At 44.3% G+C, this 17,831-nt stretch overlaps 2 protein-coding genes across 2 annotated transcripts in view; both read right to left on the bottom strand.

Moving 5' to 3' along the window:
* LOC132355630 (leucine-rich repeat-containing protein 37A-like) overlaps positions 1 to 7,638 on the bottom strand; it is a 53,396-nt gene extending 45,758 nt beyond the window's left edge. Inside the window, 5 exon segments of the mRNA XM_059908070.1 lie at positions 3,133 to 3,220; positions 3,222 to 3,287; positions 3,663 to 3,785; positions 6,970 to 7,149; positions 7,530 to 7,638. Coding sequence (XP_059764053.1) covers positions 3,133 to 3,220; positions 3,222 to 3,287; positions 3,663 to 3,785; positions 6,970 to 7,149; positions 7,530 to 7,625 — 553 coding nt within the window. The 5' untranslated portion in view covers positions 7,626 to 7,638.
* Positions 7,639 to 8,922: 1,284 nt separating this feature from the next.
* On the bottom strand, positions 8,923 to 12,468 carry LYZL6 (lysozyme like 6). The gene is made up of 4 exons (XM_059908571.1): positions 12,330 to 12,468; positions 10,949 to 11,107; positions 9,963 to 10,041; positions 8,923 to 8,992 (listed from the first exon to the last, which is right to left on the bottom strand). The coding sequence occupies exons 1-4, from the start codon at positions 12,466 to 12,468 to the stop codon at positions 8,923 to 8,925; spliced, it is 447 nt and encodes a 148-aa protein (XP_059764554.1).
* Between the last annotated feature and the right edge of the window lie 5,363 nt (positions 12,469 to 17,831).

Raw genomic sequence — 17,831 nt, 5'->3', positions numbered from 1 at the left:
GCAATTCTATTTGAGGGGAGTTCTAAAAGGCCTGTGTCTTCTCCTGTGTCCACAACTGTAGACGTACACTGATGGCCCTCAATCCTGCTCTCCAAACTTCAAATAAGGGGCCAGAGACAAGGCTCGGGACTTGGAGAAGTCCTAGAAATTCCCTGCCTCAAAAGCAGTTTCAGAGTTTCACATTTTCCGAAGGATGACAGAGCTGAGTAGACATGCCAAAGTCTTCCAAATCCTGCTGGTTGTTTTGAATTACAGCTACACTGGCTGTGTACCCCTTGAGTTTTTATCTCCACATACTTGAATTAAATCCTGTAGTTCCTCTTCGGTTCTAGCATCATCTGTGACCTCTGCACAGGGTCTATATGCCACAGCTATTTTACCACTTTCTGAAATAAAGTTAACAAGGATCAATTCAGAAGTTTTCTTGTTCTAAAACTTCCTGTATACAATGGTAGCACCCGATAATTAGACATTCTTTTGATTTCTAAAAGCAGAAAATAAGAGCATTTTCCTAGAAGTTCCCTCATCTGACACTTCAGTTTTTATCATAATTATTTGTGAAAAAATATATAAGAAGTGTCAACTTTGGTTCAAAAACCTTTATGATCTTAGAAATAAGAACCAAGGAATAATGACAAAGGAATGAAAAGCTGTGGAAACAAAAATGTTCAATCACAATACAAGTAAATAGGAAGGCATTAGGTGGGGGTCAAAGTGAGTTGAAACCTGGGATAGATACCACTGGACTATAATAGATACTTCATATTAGAAGCAAGGCAAGTGCCTACTCCTTGGGACCAAAATTCTACCAGATACAATGAACAAAGCTTTGGAGACACAGACGGAGAGAGAGAGCATTTGAACACTCTACTGGCAGAAACTGGCCCATGTGCCTTTTGAACAATACAGCTTTCCTCAAGGCAAGCTAGAGCCACCAGGCTTTTTGGTCCAAGGAGTTTTGAGTACATATAAGGAATACCTTTGCATATTAGGGACAAACAACCCAGACATTTAGTTTGGTTCTTAAAGGTTGTTACCCAGAGTTGACAGCTGATGGAGATTCTGCCTGATGACCAGGGAAGTCAAACTTCACTGGAAGGACTGCCCAGCCTGGAAGGCCAAGACCAATCCAGGGTCAACTCTTACAAGCAAATAAGGTCTCTGACAACTTAGCTAGGGTTTCTCAGTCTCTACGCCTGCAGGGCTGTGAAGCAGGGGAGCAATTCTGTTCTGGGAATCTACTAATCATAGAGTTTCCTTTGGGCACAGCCTGTCACATTCTCACCGCTGTATAACTCGATAGGGAACACAATCAACGCTATTCAGTAGCATGACCACTTTCAAGGCTCACAAAAACGTAGCCGATTATTATATAAGAATCATATTCACCCAATATATCAGAAATGAAAACTGAAATTAAATTGATTCCAAAAACATAATCTAATAAACTCTTCAACAAGAAAACAACAACGATAATAATAATAGTCAATATATTTTGTCTGCTTACTATGTTTCAGGCATAGTTCTAAGCTTTTTACATTCATCATCTCATTACTCTTACAATATCCCCCATTAGGTGATGAGCTGAATTACTAACCCTATTTGCAGATAAAGAAATTGCAGCTTAGTGATATTAAATACCTTCAGATGTCTCCGGCTAGAAAAACCTAAAATTGCAACAACAACAACAACAACAAAATCTAAGAGACAAAGTTAGGACTCAAACACAGGTGTCCAAGGCTTATAATCACTGCACTATTCTGTATGATAAGCAAGCAATTGAGGAAGAATGGGACCAAACACTTTCTGTATGAACTGAGGCAAGTCATTCTACATCTCAACACTGGGGACAATAATAGTTGCTGTCGTTTTTCTCATAAATGCCACAAAGAACAAATTTAAGACTGCTGCTGTGAAAGCATCTGGTGAATGAAAGAATATGTAATGTTTTAGATAACCATTACTTTCATCCAATTAACTTTTCAAATAAGTTTCTTTGCTCACTGAAACTGAAGCACTTCAAGGACAGTCAAAAAGGTCTTACCTAAAACCACCATCAGCAGTTTCTGGAATGCATCTGTCATAGCCTTCTGAATAGCAAGCTTCTGGGTTACCTTCCTTTTCATAAGGAATGATAATGACCCTAAATCCAACCAAAACAGATGAATTTAAAATGCCTATCATCTGAATAACTGATTTCTAGGTTATATGTTTAAAACTAAAAAAGCATCTGTGATTCTTAGCTCACTATCTTAGTGATTAAGGGCAGGCACAACACTGGGGTACGGCTGAATGTCTCTGTTGTAGGTATACCCTGGCATGGCACAGTTTCACTGCTCAGATCTATTCTGGAAGTTCCTAAAATACTAACTAGACGGGAAATGCAAACCAAGGACGTGGCACAAATCTCATATGACTCACAGATTTCAAATGGACAAGCTGAGGCTACACTGCTACAGACCCTGCTCTCCTGTGCGTAAAGGGCTGGATTCATACAGGGAGATAGATTTGGTGGTAGTGCAGATGATCTGGCCTCTCCTCAACCATCACCCACTCAGGTGGATGGTGGAGCCTCCTCTACTCCATTCGCTAACAGCCCTGCCTCTGACTTAAAACCCTAAGCCCAAGTGCCATGGATTCTAGGAAAAAACTCAGTACCAATCGGAATCCCCTTTCTAGGGATCTACATTTACTTTCTCCACTCAGGCCCTTCTATAGGAGGCAAAGGACTGAACATTTACACAAGAGTTTATTTCAATCTTTAGACAATGATTTTGTCGGGATAACTGAAGGCCAGAAGACATCTGTATTTGAAGGACTATTTTAGCACAAAACAAATTATTAACCAAAAACAAAAAACAAAAACAAAAACTAACTAATTTTCCCTCCTCCTAAGCTTCTTGGCAGGCAGTCAGTTCTAAAATTCTAAAGTTTAAGGTGCTGTCAGGGATCGCCTAAGATAAAAACCTATATTGTCAGGCAGAAAAATTCTGCCCAGGGCTTTAGTTGCTTAGAAAAGGTGATGATGTATCTGAAAAGTTGAGTTTCAGAAAGAAAGGAAAAAAGAGCAATCCCACTCCCTCACCTCCCCACACACACACATACTGGAACACAGACCTTCCTCCAACTTACCCAAAGGTTCCTCAGCCATGCCAACTCCGGGACTCCTGCACTCGTGGGAGGGCAACACCACCTCTGAAGCACAGAAGAACTTCAGGCTATTGCTTCTGAAGTGGTGTCACAATATCTTCATTTTCCCTTTCTTCAAGGTTAGAAAGATCCTGAAGCTGTTAGGATTTTGAATGAAAGGCTAGACTTCCAAATATTCTGTTGTTAGAAATTAAAACTAAACTCCAGCAATCCCAGGTAATAGTTGAGGTATGCTATAGCCTCAAAATCAAGTGAGACTTGCAAATGAATGACTAGATATGGACAACTCTTTTTTATTATATACCATACAAATACTGGAGAAAATTATGGACACCACCATCCAAGTCATTGAGATTATCACTAATTCTAGGTGGCAGGCCAATGCTCAGATACTTCCGTGTGGAAGCCTCTCACATCTCCTCCCCATAGCCCTGTTCCATTCTTCTCTCTAAAGTCTAGGAGTTCAATGTTGAAAGGAGTCTGGTTAGTCAAAGAAAATCTACAGAGTTTACCTTGATGATCCTTTTTGACCACCCATTGAAACCAAAGTAGTAATTTGCCAATTCTTGGCATCTGGAGCTGTTTGGGGCAAGCGTATTATGTTGAACCGCCTTATGTCTGGTGCCGAGACGAACCTGAAGACATAAAAGACCTAAAAATATCACAACCCTACATAGAGACTTACTTTGGATATACCTGAGATTTATCAATACCAATTTCATAGAGTGGTTGCGAAGATTAAGTAGGACATTTTAAGCAATGAATTCACAGTGAGCCCTAAATAAATGTTATTTATTATTTTTAAGTCAGTACTTTTCTGCATCATTTCCAGGGCCCCTGATTAACCGGAAGGTTCCCTGACCTCTGGTGGTGAAAGTGATGATGAAAGCAAGCAAGGAAGCCCAGCAGAAGCCTGTTATGGGGCTGGGGGTAAGCAAAGGAAGTGAACTGTTTTAGTCGTCTCATCCTGTAGCTCCTGCTTGAGAATATGACCTGAAGAGGAGATAAGATGGACCTGCCACTGAATTAGGACCTTAATCTGTAGCACCCCCTCCCCAAGTTACTAACCCCTGTTAGAAGAGGGAATACGTATACCTCGATGAATGTAAATAAAGCAACCAAAAGAATTAGAGGTTCATCTGCATTAACAAGCTTCTTTGAGAGTGCAAATATTTCCAGTCTTAACTCTCTAAATAACTTACATATTACTGTGGAGTTTTTACATCACTAGTTCTTTCTTAAATGTCTATTTCCATTTTGAACAGGGTGCAGTATGTAAATATAGTCATAAACATTCAAATAATACAAATAAAGTCAAAGCATTGTTAAGTCTTTATTGATGTGTTTGTGCATCTTCCTCTGTCACTAGTTTATGAGCTCCTTAAGTGCTTGAAGGAACCATATATTATTCTTCCCTTGTTACCAGAAACAAGCATACATCTTGGCACATAATAGAGGAGGGATGGTCTGTTGACTGAGAGAATGAATGAGTACATAAGAAAATGAAATTACTTTCTCCAACTGAAGCTGCCTGCTGGGAAGGAGAAATGAAGACTAATTTTTAAATGCTGAGTGTCGCAACGTTTAAAACAGGGAAGCTAGGCCCTGTATGGTGAGTCATAATGGAGCTGTCCTGGACAATTAGGAAGCTTCAGAAGGGCTCTGAGCCCCTGGGTAGTAGAGACAGTTGACATCTGGGATAACCTTGCCACAGTTCTTGCTGGCAAACATTTCCCTTTGTGCTACTGAGAAAAACTCAGATACATTAGGCCTTTCCTTCATTTTATTTGAAGATGTTATTCTCTTGTCTGTATTTATAAAAAATACAGGGGAAAAAAGATAAGAAGTATATATACCTGCTAATGAATAAAAGAAGACATAATTGGAACTTCCCTGCTGGTGCAGTGGTTAAGACTCCGTGCTCCCAATGCAGGGGGCCCGGGTTCGATCCCTGGTCAGGGAACTAGGTCTCACGTGCATGCTGCAACTAAGAGTTTGCACGCCACAGTTAAGGAGCCTGCGAGCCACAACTAAAGGAGCCTGCCTGCTGCAACTGGGGAGTCCACGTGCCGCAACTGGGGAGCCCTTGAGCCGCAACTAAGGAGCCCGCCTGCTGCAACTAAGACCCGGTGCAACCAAATAAATAAATAAATAAAATTTAAACAGAACGCATAATTAAAGTAGGTAACAATTTCGAGGGTGTGGGTAGTAAACTAAGGCTCTGCATTAAATAAAGAAATCGAATACGAATGCCCTTTCCTCTCAACTCTATAGTGACTTGTAGAACATTTTCCTCATTACTCTATCAGTGACGGGCTTTATGCTGTGACAATCTCAGAACCTAAGCTTATGGAATGGTCTTAATGTCCAATATAAGAAAAGAACTCATTACTCACAACTGATACCAAGCAACTGTTTCATAATCTTTCCAGGACCATCCGTAATATCTGAGGGGTTATGTGAAATGGTCGCAGGGTCCACAAATTAAAGAATGTCTGACACGAAATCATTTCAATCCCAGGGAGTACAGCCGGGATTGAAGAGGGTGTTAAACAGGGTACAGAAGTGGGAGGTAGTGTACCTGGAGTCACATCTGAGGAGAGTTCTCAGATTCAATAAAGGTGAAATCAGTGAGTAAAGAAATAGGGGTGAGAATAGGCAGCAAGGTCAGTAGGAAGTAGCCAGAGCAAGAAGCCAATCAGAGAAGACACACAATTATAAAGTGAAAGGTCTGGGAAATCGAAGCCTCACTCACTTATTCAGAGGCATTGAAAAGGTCCTTGAAAAAGGAATGGTGGCTGAATGGAGGCACATAATGAAATGTTAATTCTGGGGAAGTAAAATTGGATGGCATGTTAATATGGAATAAGGTTTCTACAATGCATTAAAGAATATTTTAACCATCTTCTGGAATCTGAAAGGAGTTCTGAATAGGCAATTTGAGAGTGATGATGATGATGAAGCCTCCTTTATGTTACATCTGACAAAAGTTTGTCAAGCTCGGGACTTCCCTGGTGGGACAGTGGTTAAGAGTCCGCCTGCCAATGCAGGGGACACGGGTTCGATCCCTGGTCCGGGAAGATCCCACATGCCGCAGAGCAACTAAGCCCGTGCGCCACAACTACTGAGCCTGTGCTCTAGAGCCCGTGAGCCACAACTACTGAAGCCCGCATGCCTAGAACCCGTGCTCCGCAACAAGAGAAGCCATCGCGATGAGAAGCCCACGCACCGCAACGAAGAGCAACCCCCGCTCGCCGCAACTAGACAAAGCCGGCGCGCAGCAACAAGACCCAACGCAGCCAAAAATAAATATATAAATTAATTAATTAATTTAAAAAACAATTTGTCAACCTCACACATTTAAAATCCACATAAAAGTAAATATAAGGAAGACTCTTGTGAAGATTTCTTAAATTAAGGGGCAGCATAAAATGACATGGGCTTTAACATCAGTTCAGTTTGGGTTTGGCCTCTAGTTTCCACATTTACTGTCATAAACCTTAAGTAAGTCACTTAACCATCCTGAGTTCGAGTTTCTTCATCTAAAAAAAAGAAAGAAAGAACTGGGGAACTGGGGGATCAGTGGAGCAGTGCATCTGAGAGCATTCTGTACACCACAGTGCTGTACAAACATTGGCCTTTTATTTTTTTTTCCCCCCCTTGGGATCTTAGTTCCCGGACCAGGGATTGAACCCGGGCCCTCAGCAGTGAAAGTGCAGAGTCCTAACCACTGGACCGCCAGGGAATTCCCGATGGCCTATTAGTTTTAAATTCAGCACTTCATCCCAGTAGAGCGAGGAATTCCACATTTGGACCCACCTTCACTGGAGATGTCTGAAAAAGCTGCTTCTGGTCACATGCCTTTTGGGCTCTGTGGGCATCCCTTGCTGAATAAACCTCGATCATGGCATAGAACACAGGACCGGCCACTGTTGCGTTTGGGAAGACTCGGACCGAATACAGAAGGCCAAACTGGGAGAAGACTGTGAACAGAGAATGCTGTAGGGTGGGCCCATGCTAAGTAAGTGCAGGAAATTTCACGTCCAGGAAGCCAAACCGCCCGTTCCCTTCTATTCCCCCAGCCCTTCGCCGCAGGCAACTGTGGTGATCCTGCGACTCCAAACACTTCTCATTTCAAGAACAGGTTTCCCTCTGAAATCCTAAGCTTCGAGAAGCATTAGGAGGCAATGCCGGCTGTTGGGAACTATCTCTCAAGAATCTGTGGGGGCGAGCTGACTACTCAGGTCGGCTCTAGAACTAAGATTCCTCTCAGCGGAGACCACAGGCAGATGAGGTGCTGAAGCAGTACCCCGGGGCGCCCAGTTACTGAGGCGCGAGGTGGCTTCCTCCACCCCTCCCTCCGCCGTAGCTCAGCTCACTTGCAAGTCCTCGGCCGTGGGTCCAGAGCTCAGCTCCCACACCAGCAAGGTTTTGTCACCCACGACGGGAACCACAAAAGGTACCAACGCCACCATCCTACCGTTACTGCGCGTGCGCGGTTCTGGGCGCCTGCGCACGCGCGCCTGCGCACGCGCGCCTGCGCACGCGCGCCTGCGCACGCGCGCCTGCGCACGCGCGCCTGCGCACGCGCGCCTGCGCACGCGCGCCTGCGCACGCGCTGTTTAAAACGGAGGCCTGAGGGGGGGAGCCAGTTTGGTGGGAGTGGTACGAGGGCGGTGCTCGGACCTGTCCCTCGCCCCTCCCACTCCGGGCTCGTTTCTGCCTTTAGGTCCCCTTCCGCAACTCCCGCGCCCAAAAGTCTTGGAGTTTACCGCTTCTATTCAAGTGTACTTTTAGCGTAGAGTCCAAAGTGTGAGTTTACAGGATCGAATGGTGCGGACATGTAAAGCAGCTGGCTTCTTTTTCAAACTCCCAGAGAAGACTAGAGTACTAAGTAATTAGCGCCAACTATCCACTGAACTTTAAAAATTTAGATTTCCCGACTCTGTGCGAGAAATGACCACCAAAGATGCAATCCTTCGACTTGAGTGTTTTCATGAGTCTTAAATATGCAAATCAAGGTATAACTCATTAAAGCCATCAACAGTCTAGTATGAAACTCTTAAAAAGCTGGTTTCTAGCCCATTTTCCTAAAGTACCCCCAAATCACCAAGCACATTTCTCCATCCCCACCACGACTTTCTCCACCTCAATATATCAGACCCTTAGCCCCACCCATTACCTACTTCTGAGCTCTTTTACTTCAAAAATTGTTGACTTTGGAGGAATTACTTGGATCTTGATACTGTTTCAAACCAATAACTATAGATTTATTATCCATATCATTATCCATTGCAGTCATTGTATGTATCCATTTATTCATTGTATCCATTATCTGTGTATGGAGAAGATCCATAATCTTCTCCAGAGCGATTAGGAACACCTCATGTACAATATTTACAGATTTATCATCCTTTTTCTAGTACCTAGCACACTCATACTCTATTAGGTACTCAAATATACTTGGGATTAATCATGAAGAAATTAACACATTCTTTGCACAGGAATGCTTTAATAATTCCAAAAATATAGAAACTTCATCGTGGTCTTCTTGGTTTGCAAATGACAGTCAGGAACCAGGGGCCTGGGCCTGGATAGGAACAAGGAGGAAGCCCTAGAAAACCATTTATTCCTGGGACTCTTGTCAGTTTTATTTGCAAATGGGAAAGGAAGAAAATAACTTGAAGTGGAGGCAAGGGGAAGAAGAAATGAAGAATTCTCAAGTGAGGAGAGGAGTTCTGGAATGACTCCACCACAGGTCTGCTCCCTGTCTCATGCCAGGTGGCATCCTGTCATCCAGTAGGAGAGTGGCCGGCCTTCACAGTGCAACCTCCATTTTACCCTGTGGAGAGAAAGAAGATTGGTTCTTTTTTTTTTTTAAGAATAAATTTTATTTATTTTTGGTTGCGTTGGGTCTTCATTGCTGCGCGCGGGCCTTCTCTAATTGTGGCGAGCGGGGACTACTCTTTGTTGCGGTGCTCGGGCTTCTCATTGCGGTGGCTTCTCATGTTGCGGAGCACGGGCTCCAGGCTCGTGGGCTCAGTAGTTGTGGCTCACGGGCCTAGTTGCTCCGCGGCATGTGGGATCTTCCCGGACCAGGGTTCGAACCTGTGTCCCCTGCTTTAGCAGGTGGATTCTTAGCCACTGAGCCACCAGGGAAGCCCAACAACACTTTTTATAGAAAATGTTGCTGCCAATTATGGAGAGAGGGCCCGTGGCAGCCATGTTTATGTTGCTTAATTGCTTCCATGCCTATAGCTGAATGAATGGAGCCGGGACACAGGGTCCAAGCTGAACACATCAGATCCTCTCTGCCAGGCACTTGGACTGGGACTGAGCCTAGCTAGTCTCTATGGTTGCTTAGGACATTAGCCCATAGATTCAGGGCAGACATAGTCTGTCTGGTGGACTGTAGGGCAGAGAAAGCTGGTCTGCAGAGGGAGTAGTGAAGCCAATGCACAAAGAGAAGCAGAAACCTGCAAGGGAAAGTTTCCAGCCCTGCTTCCACCCTCTTCCTGAGGCCCAACTGCACCCCTCGTGTGGGCTCAGCAGGACACCTTGTCCTCTCAGAATAAATCTCCCCCAGCTAGCTCAAGTTGTTCTGTTCCTGCAACCAAAAGAGTTTTGTTTAATACAGTGTCAGAGGAAGAGCCAGATCCCAGGTCTTCTAAGTCGGAGTTCCAAGCCCTGCCATATCCCACATTTTTCTAGACTGTAGAAAAGGTCAGGTCCTGGCCTACTGTCCCTTTCTCTGTCACTACATCTTTCTTAAGGCTCTGCCCACTAACTTCGTCCCACCATGTCCTCCTCACCAGTTCTTCAACCCCCCTGCTCTGGACACAATCTTTTTCGCACAGTTGATGATTGAAAGAAGATTGGAGCTCAGCAGTTCTGAAAGGGAGAAAGAGAATATCCGTCAGAGCACAGGGGACAATCCCAAAGACTGGCTCTCCCTGTAAGGCATGTGCCACCCAGTGGCTGAGAACTTCCGGATGAGGCAAGTCTTCCCCCTCAGAGGCTCATTTGGACATCCGTACAATGGCTACTGGAGGTTGGAGATGGTTGGGGGGGTGGGGGCAGGAGGAGCAGGAGGGCTGAGATTTGAGCCTGTTTACTGCCATACTTCCTAGTGGATGGTAGTTCACCCCAAGTGTGGAGGATTCTAGGGAAAGGAAATGCCCAAAGAGGCAGCACAGAGACGAAGGTAAAGTCCTGCCTAAGGAGGGAGGCTCTTCAGGTAAGAGCCCAGGGCCATTAATCAGAGTACAAAGGAGGAGATGGGGGACAGAATCATGGACCTGTGGAGCCTCCTGGATTAGCCCTGAGGTGGGAGTTTGCACTTGGCCTTCGGTCAGACCATTAGCCAAAGGCAGCTCTACTTGGTGGTGAGAGCTGAGACTTCAGGGCCACCAGTTTGGCATTCAGCACTGGTTCTATGAGCCTCAGTTTGCTCACCAATAAAGTGGGAATCATACTAGTTTCTATTGCATGGCAAGTTGGATGAAATGAGCTATGTATGTAAAGTACTGAGTATATAATACGCTCTCAATAAATGTTGGCTGCTGCACTGCTCTACTGCTACTGCCTGTGCAGAGCTTTTCTGGATCCTGCTAGCACACTGCAGAACCTCCTATGGGCATTTAGGGACACGAGTCAACACTCTGCTCAGTAAAGGGATTCCCTGATTCCTTGAGCCAATCCTCTGGGGTTGTTTCCAGGCTGTGTGTGGGAAGGGAAGTCCCGTGAGTAGAGCCTGGTCATCTCTCTCACCTCTCCCACCCTGGGGCCCTGGCCAGACCTTGACAGTCCACTTGGCAAATGTTTTCCGTGTGACTCTTGTAATCGTTGCACCAGTAGTGGCTGTTGATCTGGAAGATGCCGTAGTCAAAGCTGCCATCTGTATTTTCATTTACCTTTGTTATGTTGAAGTCACTTTCCACGAAAGCCAGGCACAGCCCTTAGAACAGGGAGAAGAGGGTTTTTAGAGGGGGGCCAAGCTGAGGGACAAGGAAGACGGAGGAGAAAGGGAGACGAGGAATCAGAAGAAAGGAACAGTCTTCTCTGGTGGCGCAGTGGTTAAGACACCTAAGCCCGTGTGCCACAACCACAGAGCCTGCGCTCTAGAGCCGGCGAGCCACAACTACTGAAGCCCACGCGCTCTAGGGCCTGAGCTCCACAACAAGAGAAGCCACCGCAATGAGAAGTCTGCACACCTCAACGAAGAGTAGCCCCCGCTCGCCACAGCTAGAGAAAGCCTGCGCGCAGCAACAAAGACCCAACACAGCCAATAATTAATTAATTAATTTAAAAAAAAAAAAAAGAAGAAAGGAACAAAGCCTAAGAGGCTAGATGGGGCTAGCGGGCCAGAAACACCCATTAGCTTCTCCTCTCATTCTTCAGTCCATCCACCCATCAGTACAACCACTCAACCATCCATCTGTCCATGCATGATTTCTGCACTTAATGATCACCTACTGTGTGCCAGAAACTGTGCAAAACCCAGTGAGGGACATTTAGCTGGCTCAAATGCAGATGCTGCCTTCAAGGTGCCTATAGAATAAGAATGAAGATATGTACCTAAAAAACCCACAAAGTAAGATGAAAGGAGAGAGTGTTATAAGGCAGACGTGCCTTACAATTCTAGGCAAGAGGGAGCTATCTCTACCATGGAGTAGGATGAAACCTTTGCACTGGCTGTTCCCTCCGCCTGGAATGCTCTTCCACCAGATGTTTGGGGGACTAGGTCCTTTATTCCATTCAGCACTGCTCAATGTCACCTCCTCAGAGAGGCCTTCCTTGACTTCCCCCTCTAGAACAATGTCACCCATCACTCCCCCCTGCTTTATTCTTCTGCATAGCATTTATCACCACCAGGAAGCACTTCATATATTTGTGTGTTTCTTTCTTGCTGTCTCTTCCCCTAGAATGTGAACACTACGAGAGAAGGGGCTGTGTTGATATCTGTATCCCCAGGGCCTAAAATAGTTCCTGGGACATAATAAGTGCTCAGTTAAGAATCGTGGAACAAATATCGAATGTTGGAAAAGGCTTCTTGGAGAAGGCTGCTTTTTGAACCTGACTTTGAAAAACAAATGAGAGAAAAAGAAAGATGGCCACAGAGGGCATGACCGGGAGAGGAGGAGAAAGGGGGTGTGAGGGTGTGAGGAAACAGCGCTCACAGTCACTCAGGGAGTAGCCCTCAAAGCCATCCAAGTCTTCCTGGTGCAGCACCTTGGCCAAGTCACATCGGTTGATGAGGCTGGCTTGATTCACAGCAACGAGACAGCTGACCAAGGAGATGAGAAGCAGGGTCGCCATCCTCAGAGGGGAGGAGACGCAGTGGAGGGTAGGCAGCGGAAGGCCTGCGGGTCCTAGGGTCTCCCAGGAGAGAGAGTCTTCTGGGGAATCTGGAGAGAGCAACCAAATGTCCTCGCTTACTCACTGTCCCCCTCCTGCCTGTTTCTCTTTCCTCTCATGTATTATTTTACAAATACTTTTTTTTTTTTGGTCTCCTGTTGTTTTGTTTCTGTTTTTGTTTTTGTTTTTCCTAGTCTAAAATTAACGATGCTGGGGCATGTCAAATAGAAATGAGAGCCAGCTCAAAGGGGTACCCACTGGCCAAATCTGGAGCAGCATTTTTTGGGTAACAGCTTTACTGAGATATTATTCACAATATATAATTCACGTACCATACACTTAATTCATTTAAAGTATACAATTCAATCATTTTTCACAGAACTGTGCAACTATTCCCACAGTCAACTTTAGAATATTTTCATCAACCCAAAAAGAAACCCCATATCCGTTAGCAGTCACTGTCTGTTCCACTTCCCTCCAGCCTCTGGCAACCAATAATCTACTTTCTATCTCTATAGATTGGCATATTCTGAACATTTCATATAAATGAAGTCATACAATATCTGGTCTTTTGTGTTTGACTTCTTTCACTTAACATAATGTTTTCAAGGTTTCATCCATGTTGTAGCATGTACCAGTATTTCGTGCCCTTTCACGGCTGAATAATATGCCATTGTATGGATATATCACAATATGGTTATGTATTCATCAGTCTGTGGACATTTGAGTTGTTTCTATTTTTTGGCTATTATGAATAATGCTGCTATGAACATTCGTGTACAAGGTTTTGTGTGGACAAATGTTTCCATTCCTTTGGATACATACCAAAGAGTGGAATTGCTGGGTCACATGGTGACCTAAAGTTTAAACTTTTGAGGAATTGCTGGACTTCCAAAGTGGCTGTACCATTTTACATTCCCATCAGCAATGTATGGAGGTTCCAATTTCTCCACATCCTCACCAACAGAGTAATTAACTGTCTTTTTGATCAAAGTTATCCTAATGGGTGTGAAGTGGTATCACATTGTGATATTGATTTACATTTGCCTGCTGGCTAATAATGTTGATCATCTTTTCACATGCTCATTGGCTATTTGTGTAACTTTGGGAAAATGTCTTTTCAGAACCTTTGCCCATTTTTTCAGTTGGGTTGTTTGTCTTTTCATTATTGAGTTGTAAGTGCTCTTTATATATTCCGGGTATTAGAACCTTATCAGATACATGCTTTGCAAATATTTCCTCACATTCTGTGGGCTGCCTTTCACTTTCTTTCCTTTTTCTTTTTTAATAAATTTATTTATTTATTTATTTTTGGCTGCGTTGGGTGTTTGTTGTTGCGCGTGGGCTTTCTCTAGTTGTGGCGAGCGGGGGCTACTCTTCGTTGCAGTGTGTGGGCTTCTCATTGCGGTGGCTTCTCTTGTTGTGGAGCATGGACTCTAGGCACGTGCGCTTCAGTAGTTGTGGCACGTGGGCTCAGTAGTTGTGGCTCACGGGCTCTAGAGCGCAGGCTCAGTAGTTGTGGCATACAGGCTTAGTTGCTCCATGGCATGTGGTATCTTCCCGGACCAGGGCTCAAGCCCATGTGCCCTGCATTGGCAGGCAGATTCTTAACCACTACGCCACCAGGGAAGTCCCGCCTTTCACTTTCTTGATGGTGTTGTTTGAAACACAAAAGTTTTAAATTTTGATGAAGACTGATTTATGTATTTTTTTCTTTTGTTGAATGTGCTTTTGGTATCATATCTGTGAAACCAATGCATAATGGTTTCCAAGGTAATCTGGAACAATTTGACCATCAAAATAAATGATGATAGTGACAGATTATAACCCACTGAATGAGATAGGAATCCATGAGTTCATAACAGTAATAGATAAATAGATACATAATGGGGATTAAAGAGGAGCTCTTCTTGACAAGAAAATGCTGACTGATAAATGTGGAGGTAGTCATGAAGTTGGAAAATCACCATCTTGAAACCATCATAAACTGGTTTGAGCAAGAAATAATCATCAATAGATGCTAAATATGAGGGGGTGGGAAGCTTGGTGAAGAACTGACTATGTTCATGGTCTTAAAGTATCTCCCCTTGATTGCATGAGAAAAACAGTAACAATACAGTGGAGAAACCAGACAGTATTTTGACCTGGTAATCAAAATTAACACCACCTGGCTTCCCTGGTGGCGCAGTGGTTGAGAGTCTGCCTGCCAATGCAGGGGACACGGGTTCGAGCCCTGGACCGGGAAGATCCCACATGCCGCGGAGCAACTGGGCCCGTGAGCCACACCTACTGAGCCTGTGCGTCTGGAGCCTGTGCTCCGCAACGGGAGAGGCCGCGACAGTGAGAGGCCTGTGAACCGCGATGAAGAGTGGCCCCCGCTTGCCACAACTAGAGAAAGCCCTCGCACAGAAACGAAGACCCAACACAGCCAAAAAAAAAAAAAAAAAAAAAAAAAAAAAAAATTAACACCACCAGTGAGGGACAGAGAGAGATTATGTGCCTCCAGATGTGATACCCTGAGAAGGACACACATCACTTATGCAGCATCCTGGCCAGAGATGCATAACCTGTAGCTAATCTTGAGGAAACATCAGACAAAGCCAAATGGAGGGAAAATCTATAAAATAACTGGCCTACGTTCTTCAAAATGATCAATGCCATGAAAGCAAAGAATGAGGCTATTTCTATCACTAGGGATGTGTGTGTGTGTATCTTTCCCATTAAACTAGGTGTATGTTCCTGAGGATTCCTCCATCCACTAGCTTCATGAGTCAGGCAGCTTCTTGGAAAACATGGCTACCCTGATGCCTGTCTCCTCACGGATGTTTTAATCTGTCTCCTAAGACTCACTCCATTGCAGCCTGAGCTTGCGACCATTCTTTTGCCTCTCTCTTCCACCCTACAGTTGCCAGATTTAGCAAATAAAATTACAGGATGCCCTGTTACATTAGAATTTCAGACAAACAACAAATAAGTGTTTAGTATAAGTGTGTCTCATGCAACGTTACTCTGCTCTGACTCAGTAGGGTCCTACAGAGACAGGTATCACTGAACCTCGGAAAGCAGGGAGCTCCATCTCTGCCCATGAAGGCCCCTCTTGGGGTTCCCTGGGGAAAAAGTGGTTCGGGCAGTTGCACCCCCAACTTCCCCTCCCGAGCTTACCGCTCTCCTATCCCTCTCTGACCCCAGGTCCCAGCCGGCCTAGGGCTTTCTGTGAGAATCTGTAGAACAAAGTCGTTTGGGTAGGAGCCTCCTCTTCCTCATGGACTACACTTTAGTCCCGCCCAGCTCACCGCTCTCCTTGTTCTAAAGAAGACGGGAGTGCTGAGCCATCCCCACCTTCTGGAACCCCAGTTCTGTGATGTCATCACTCTCCTGGAAATACCCTGGTCTTACATGCAAATTGGCTCAGTCTTGAGGCCAAACTTCAGGCAGAAATGGCAGATGGGCCTGGAAGGATTGCTGACAACGGTGGGATAGGGTAGAGAGGGCTGGTTGCTCTGTCTGCGCACCCCCCTTCCCTTCTGGGAACAGTACCACCTTTGAGGGAACTCCTTCCACCATGGGGCTTTAGTGCCACAGTCACAGGGCCCTGACTTCCAGGTGACAGGGTGTGCCCATGCCCCAACCAGTGTATTTTGAACTGAAATTAAGCAGAGCAGCTCAGCTTCTCCCAGGAAGACTTCGGGTGTGGGGCCAGAGGCGGACAGTTTAGAATCACGTGGATATGGCCCATCCGAGAGAATAAGCCTCCTTGAACAGGGATCAGAGTCCAGACAGGATTCCAGCCCCAGGGTCCACCCTTTCTGCAACCTAAACACCCTTTTGCCCTTACTGCTACCCTATGATTCAATAAATGTCCTTTCTTGTGTAAACACGTTTGAATTGAGTTTCTGTCACTTACAACCAAAAGAGACCTGCCAGGAGAGGAAGGATGGGGTTAACCATCCACGGAATGGTGACCTGACAACCTGTCACCTCCCCATGAAGGCCACACATCTTAGTATCATTTGTCACCAAGGAAGTCTGGGAGACATTTCCACCAACTATAGCAAAAAGGAAGCACGAGAAAGTTCTGTTACTGATGTTCACTCCATCCTCTGAAACAGGGTGATAAGGTCTGACAGAAAGGAAGTAAGAAGAGCTTTCTAAGTGGGCAGTGATGCCCCATACCCTCTGGCTTTGGATTTCCCTCCCCAGTGGGACAGCAGCGCATTGCATCTTGGGATGTGAAGCCAGCCAGAGCTCTGGTGGAGGTTGAACTCTGGGAGGAGGGTATTCTCTGGGTACCACTTTATGAAGTACCGTTTGGGGCCAAAAATATGCAGGTGCCTCAGATGACCCAAACAACCAAGTCTGTGTAGAATTAGAGCCCTGGGTAGGAGGAGAGGCTTCCATAGCCCAGGACCACATGCTGGAAATTGGGCCAGGGGAGGGTCTCCCTGCAGCTAAAAGTCTTAGAGGGGATGATGGCAGCACTCAAAGGGGGACCAGAGGGACCCTCTACCCCCACGCCCCAACTGTGACAGACATGAGCCCTGAATGGATTCCTACCCATTCAAGGAAATGGGACCCAACCTGGGACCCAACTTGGGACCCAAGAATAAATTCTGGACGTTGCAACCTGGGACAAGAAGACATGGAAGCCACAGATCATTGGTCTAAATAAATATTTACAAGTTATAAATCAAACTAGCAAACTGTTAACTAAAATATTTTCTATCCTCATATTCTGACAAACATTCCTTTAAAAGGATAAAATTTTTAAATGTGTATGAAGCTATGGTTTATATATGACTGAAAGTTAGCAAAATGTCAAAGATGAATGAATTTAATTTTTATTCCACATGTCTAGATGCTCTGTAAATGGGCTGACAATGTTGGGATGAATAATAAACATATACATAATTCATAAAGGATTATAACTATTCCATGAAATTTATTTTTCTTATCTCCCTTTCAACAAATCACTAATTATATTACTATTATCAAAATTTTTCAATATATTTAAGAATTAAAAACATAAATATATTCAAAGTACAAATTTTTAAATATATTTTCATCAAAAACATAAATTTATGTGAAAAATGTATTAATTTTCTGTTTTCCAAAAATTAGCTTTTTTAAAATATTGAAAGGTATCTAATAATTCAAAAGGCAAAATACAAATTAGAATGAATGAATATTAAATTTTTATATCAAAATTATTTATATAAAGCCAAACACTTTATTTTACTCTTTGAAAGCTTAATTAAATTTTATTAAGTAACTTCTAATTTTAAAATTTAACTTAAATTTTATTTAAATTTTAAATTAATTTTAAA

The sequence above is a fragment of the Balaenoptera ricei genome, chromosome 20 (assembly GCF_028023285.1).
Source record: "Balaenoptera ricei isolate mBalRic1 chromosome 20, mBalRic1.hap2, whole genome shotgun sequence".
NCBI classification, from domain to species: Eukaryota; Metazoa; Chordata; class Mammalia; order Artiodactyla; family Balaenopteridae; genus Balaenoptera; species Balaenoptera ricei.
This window is presented reverse-complemented; position numbering and strand designations above follow the sequence as displayed.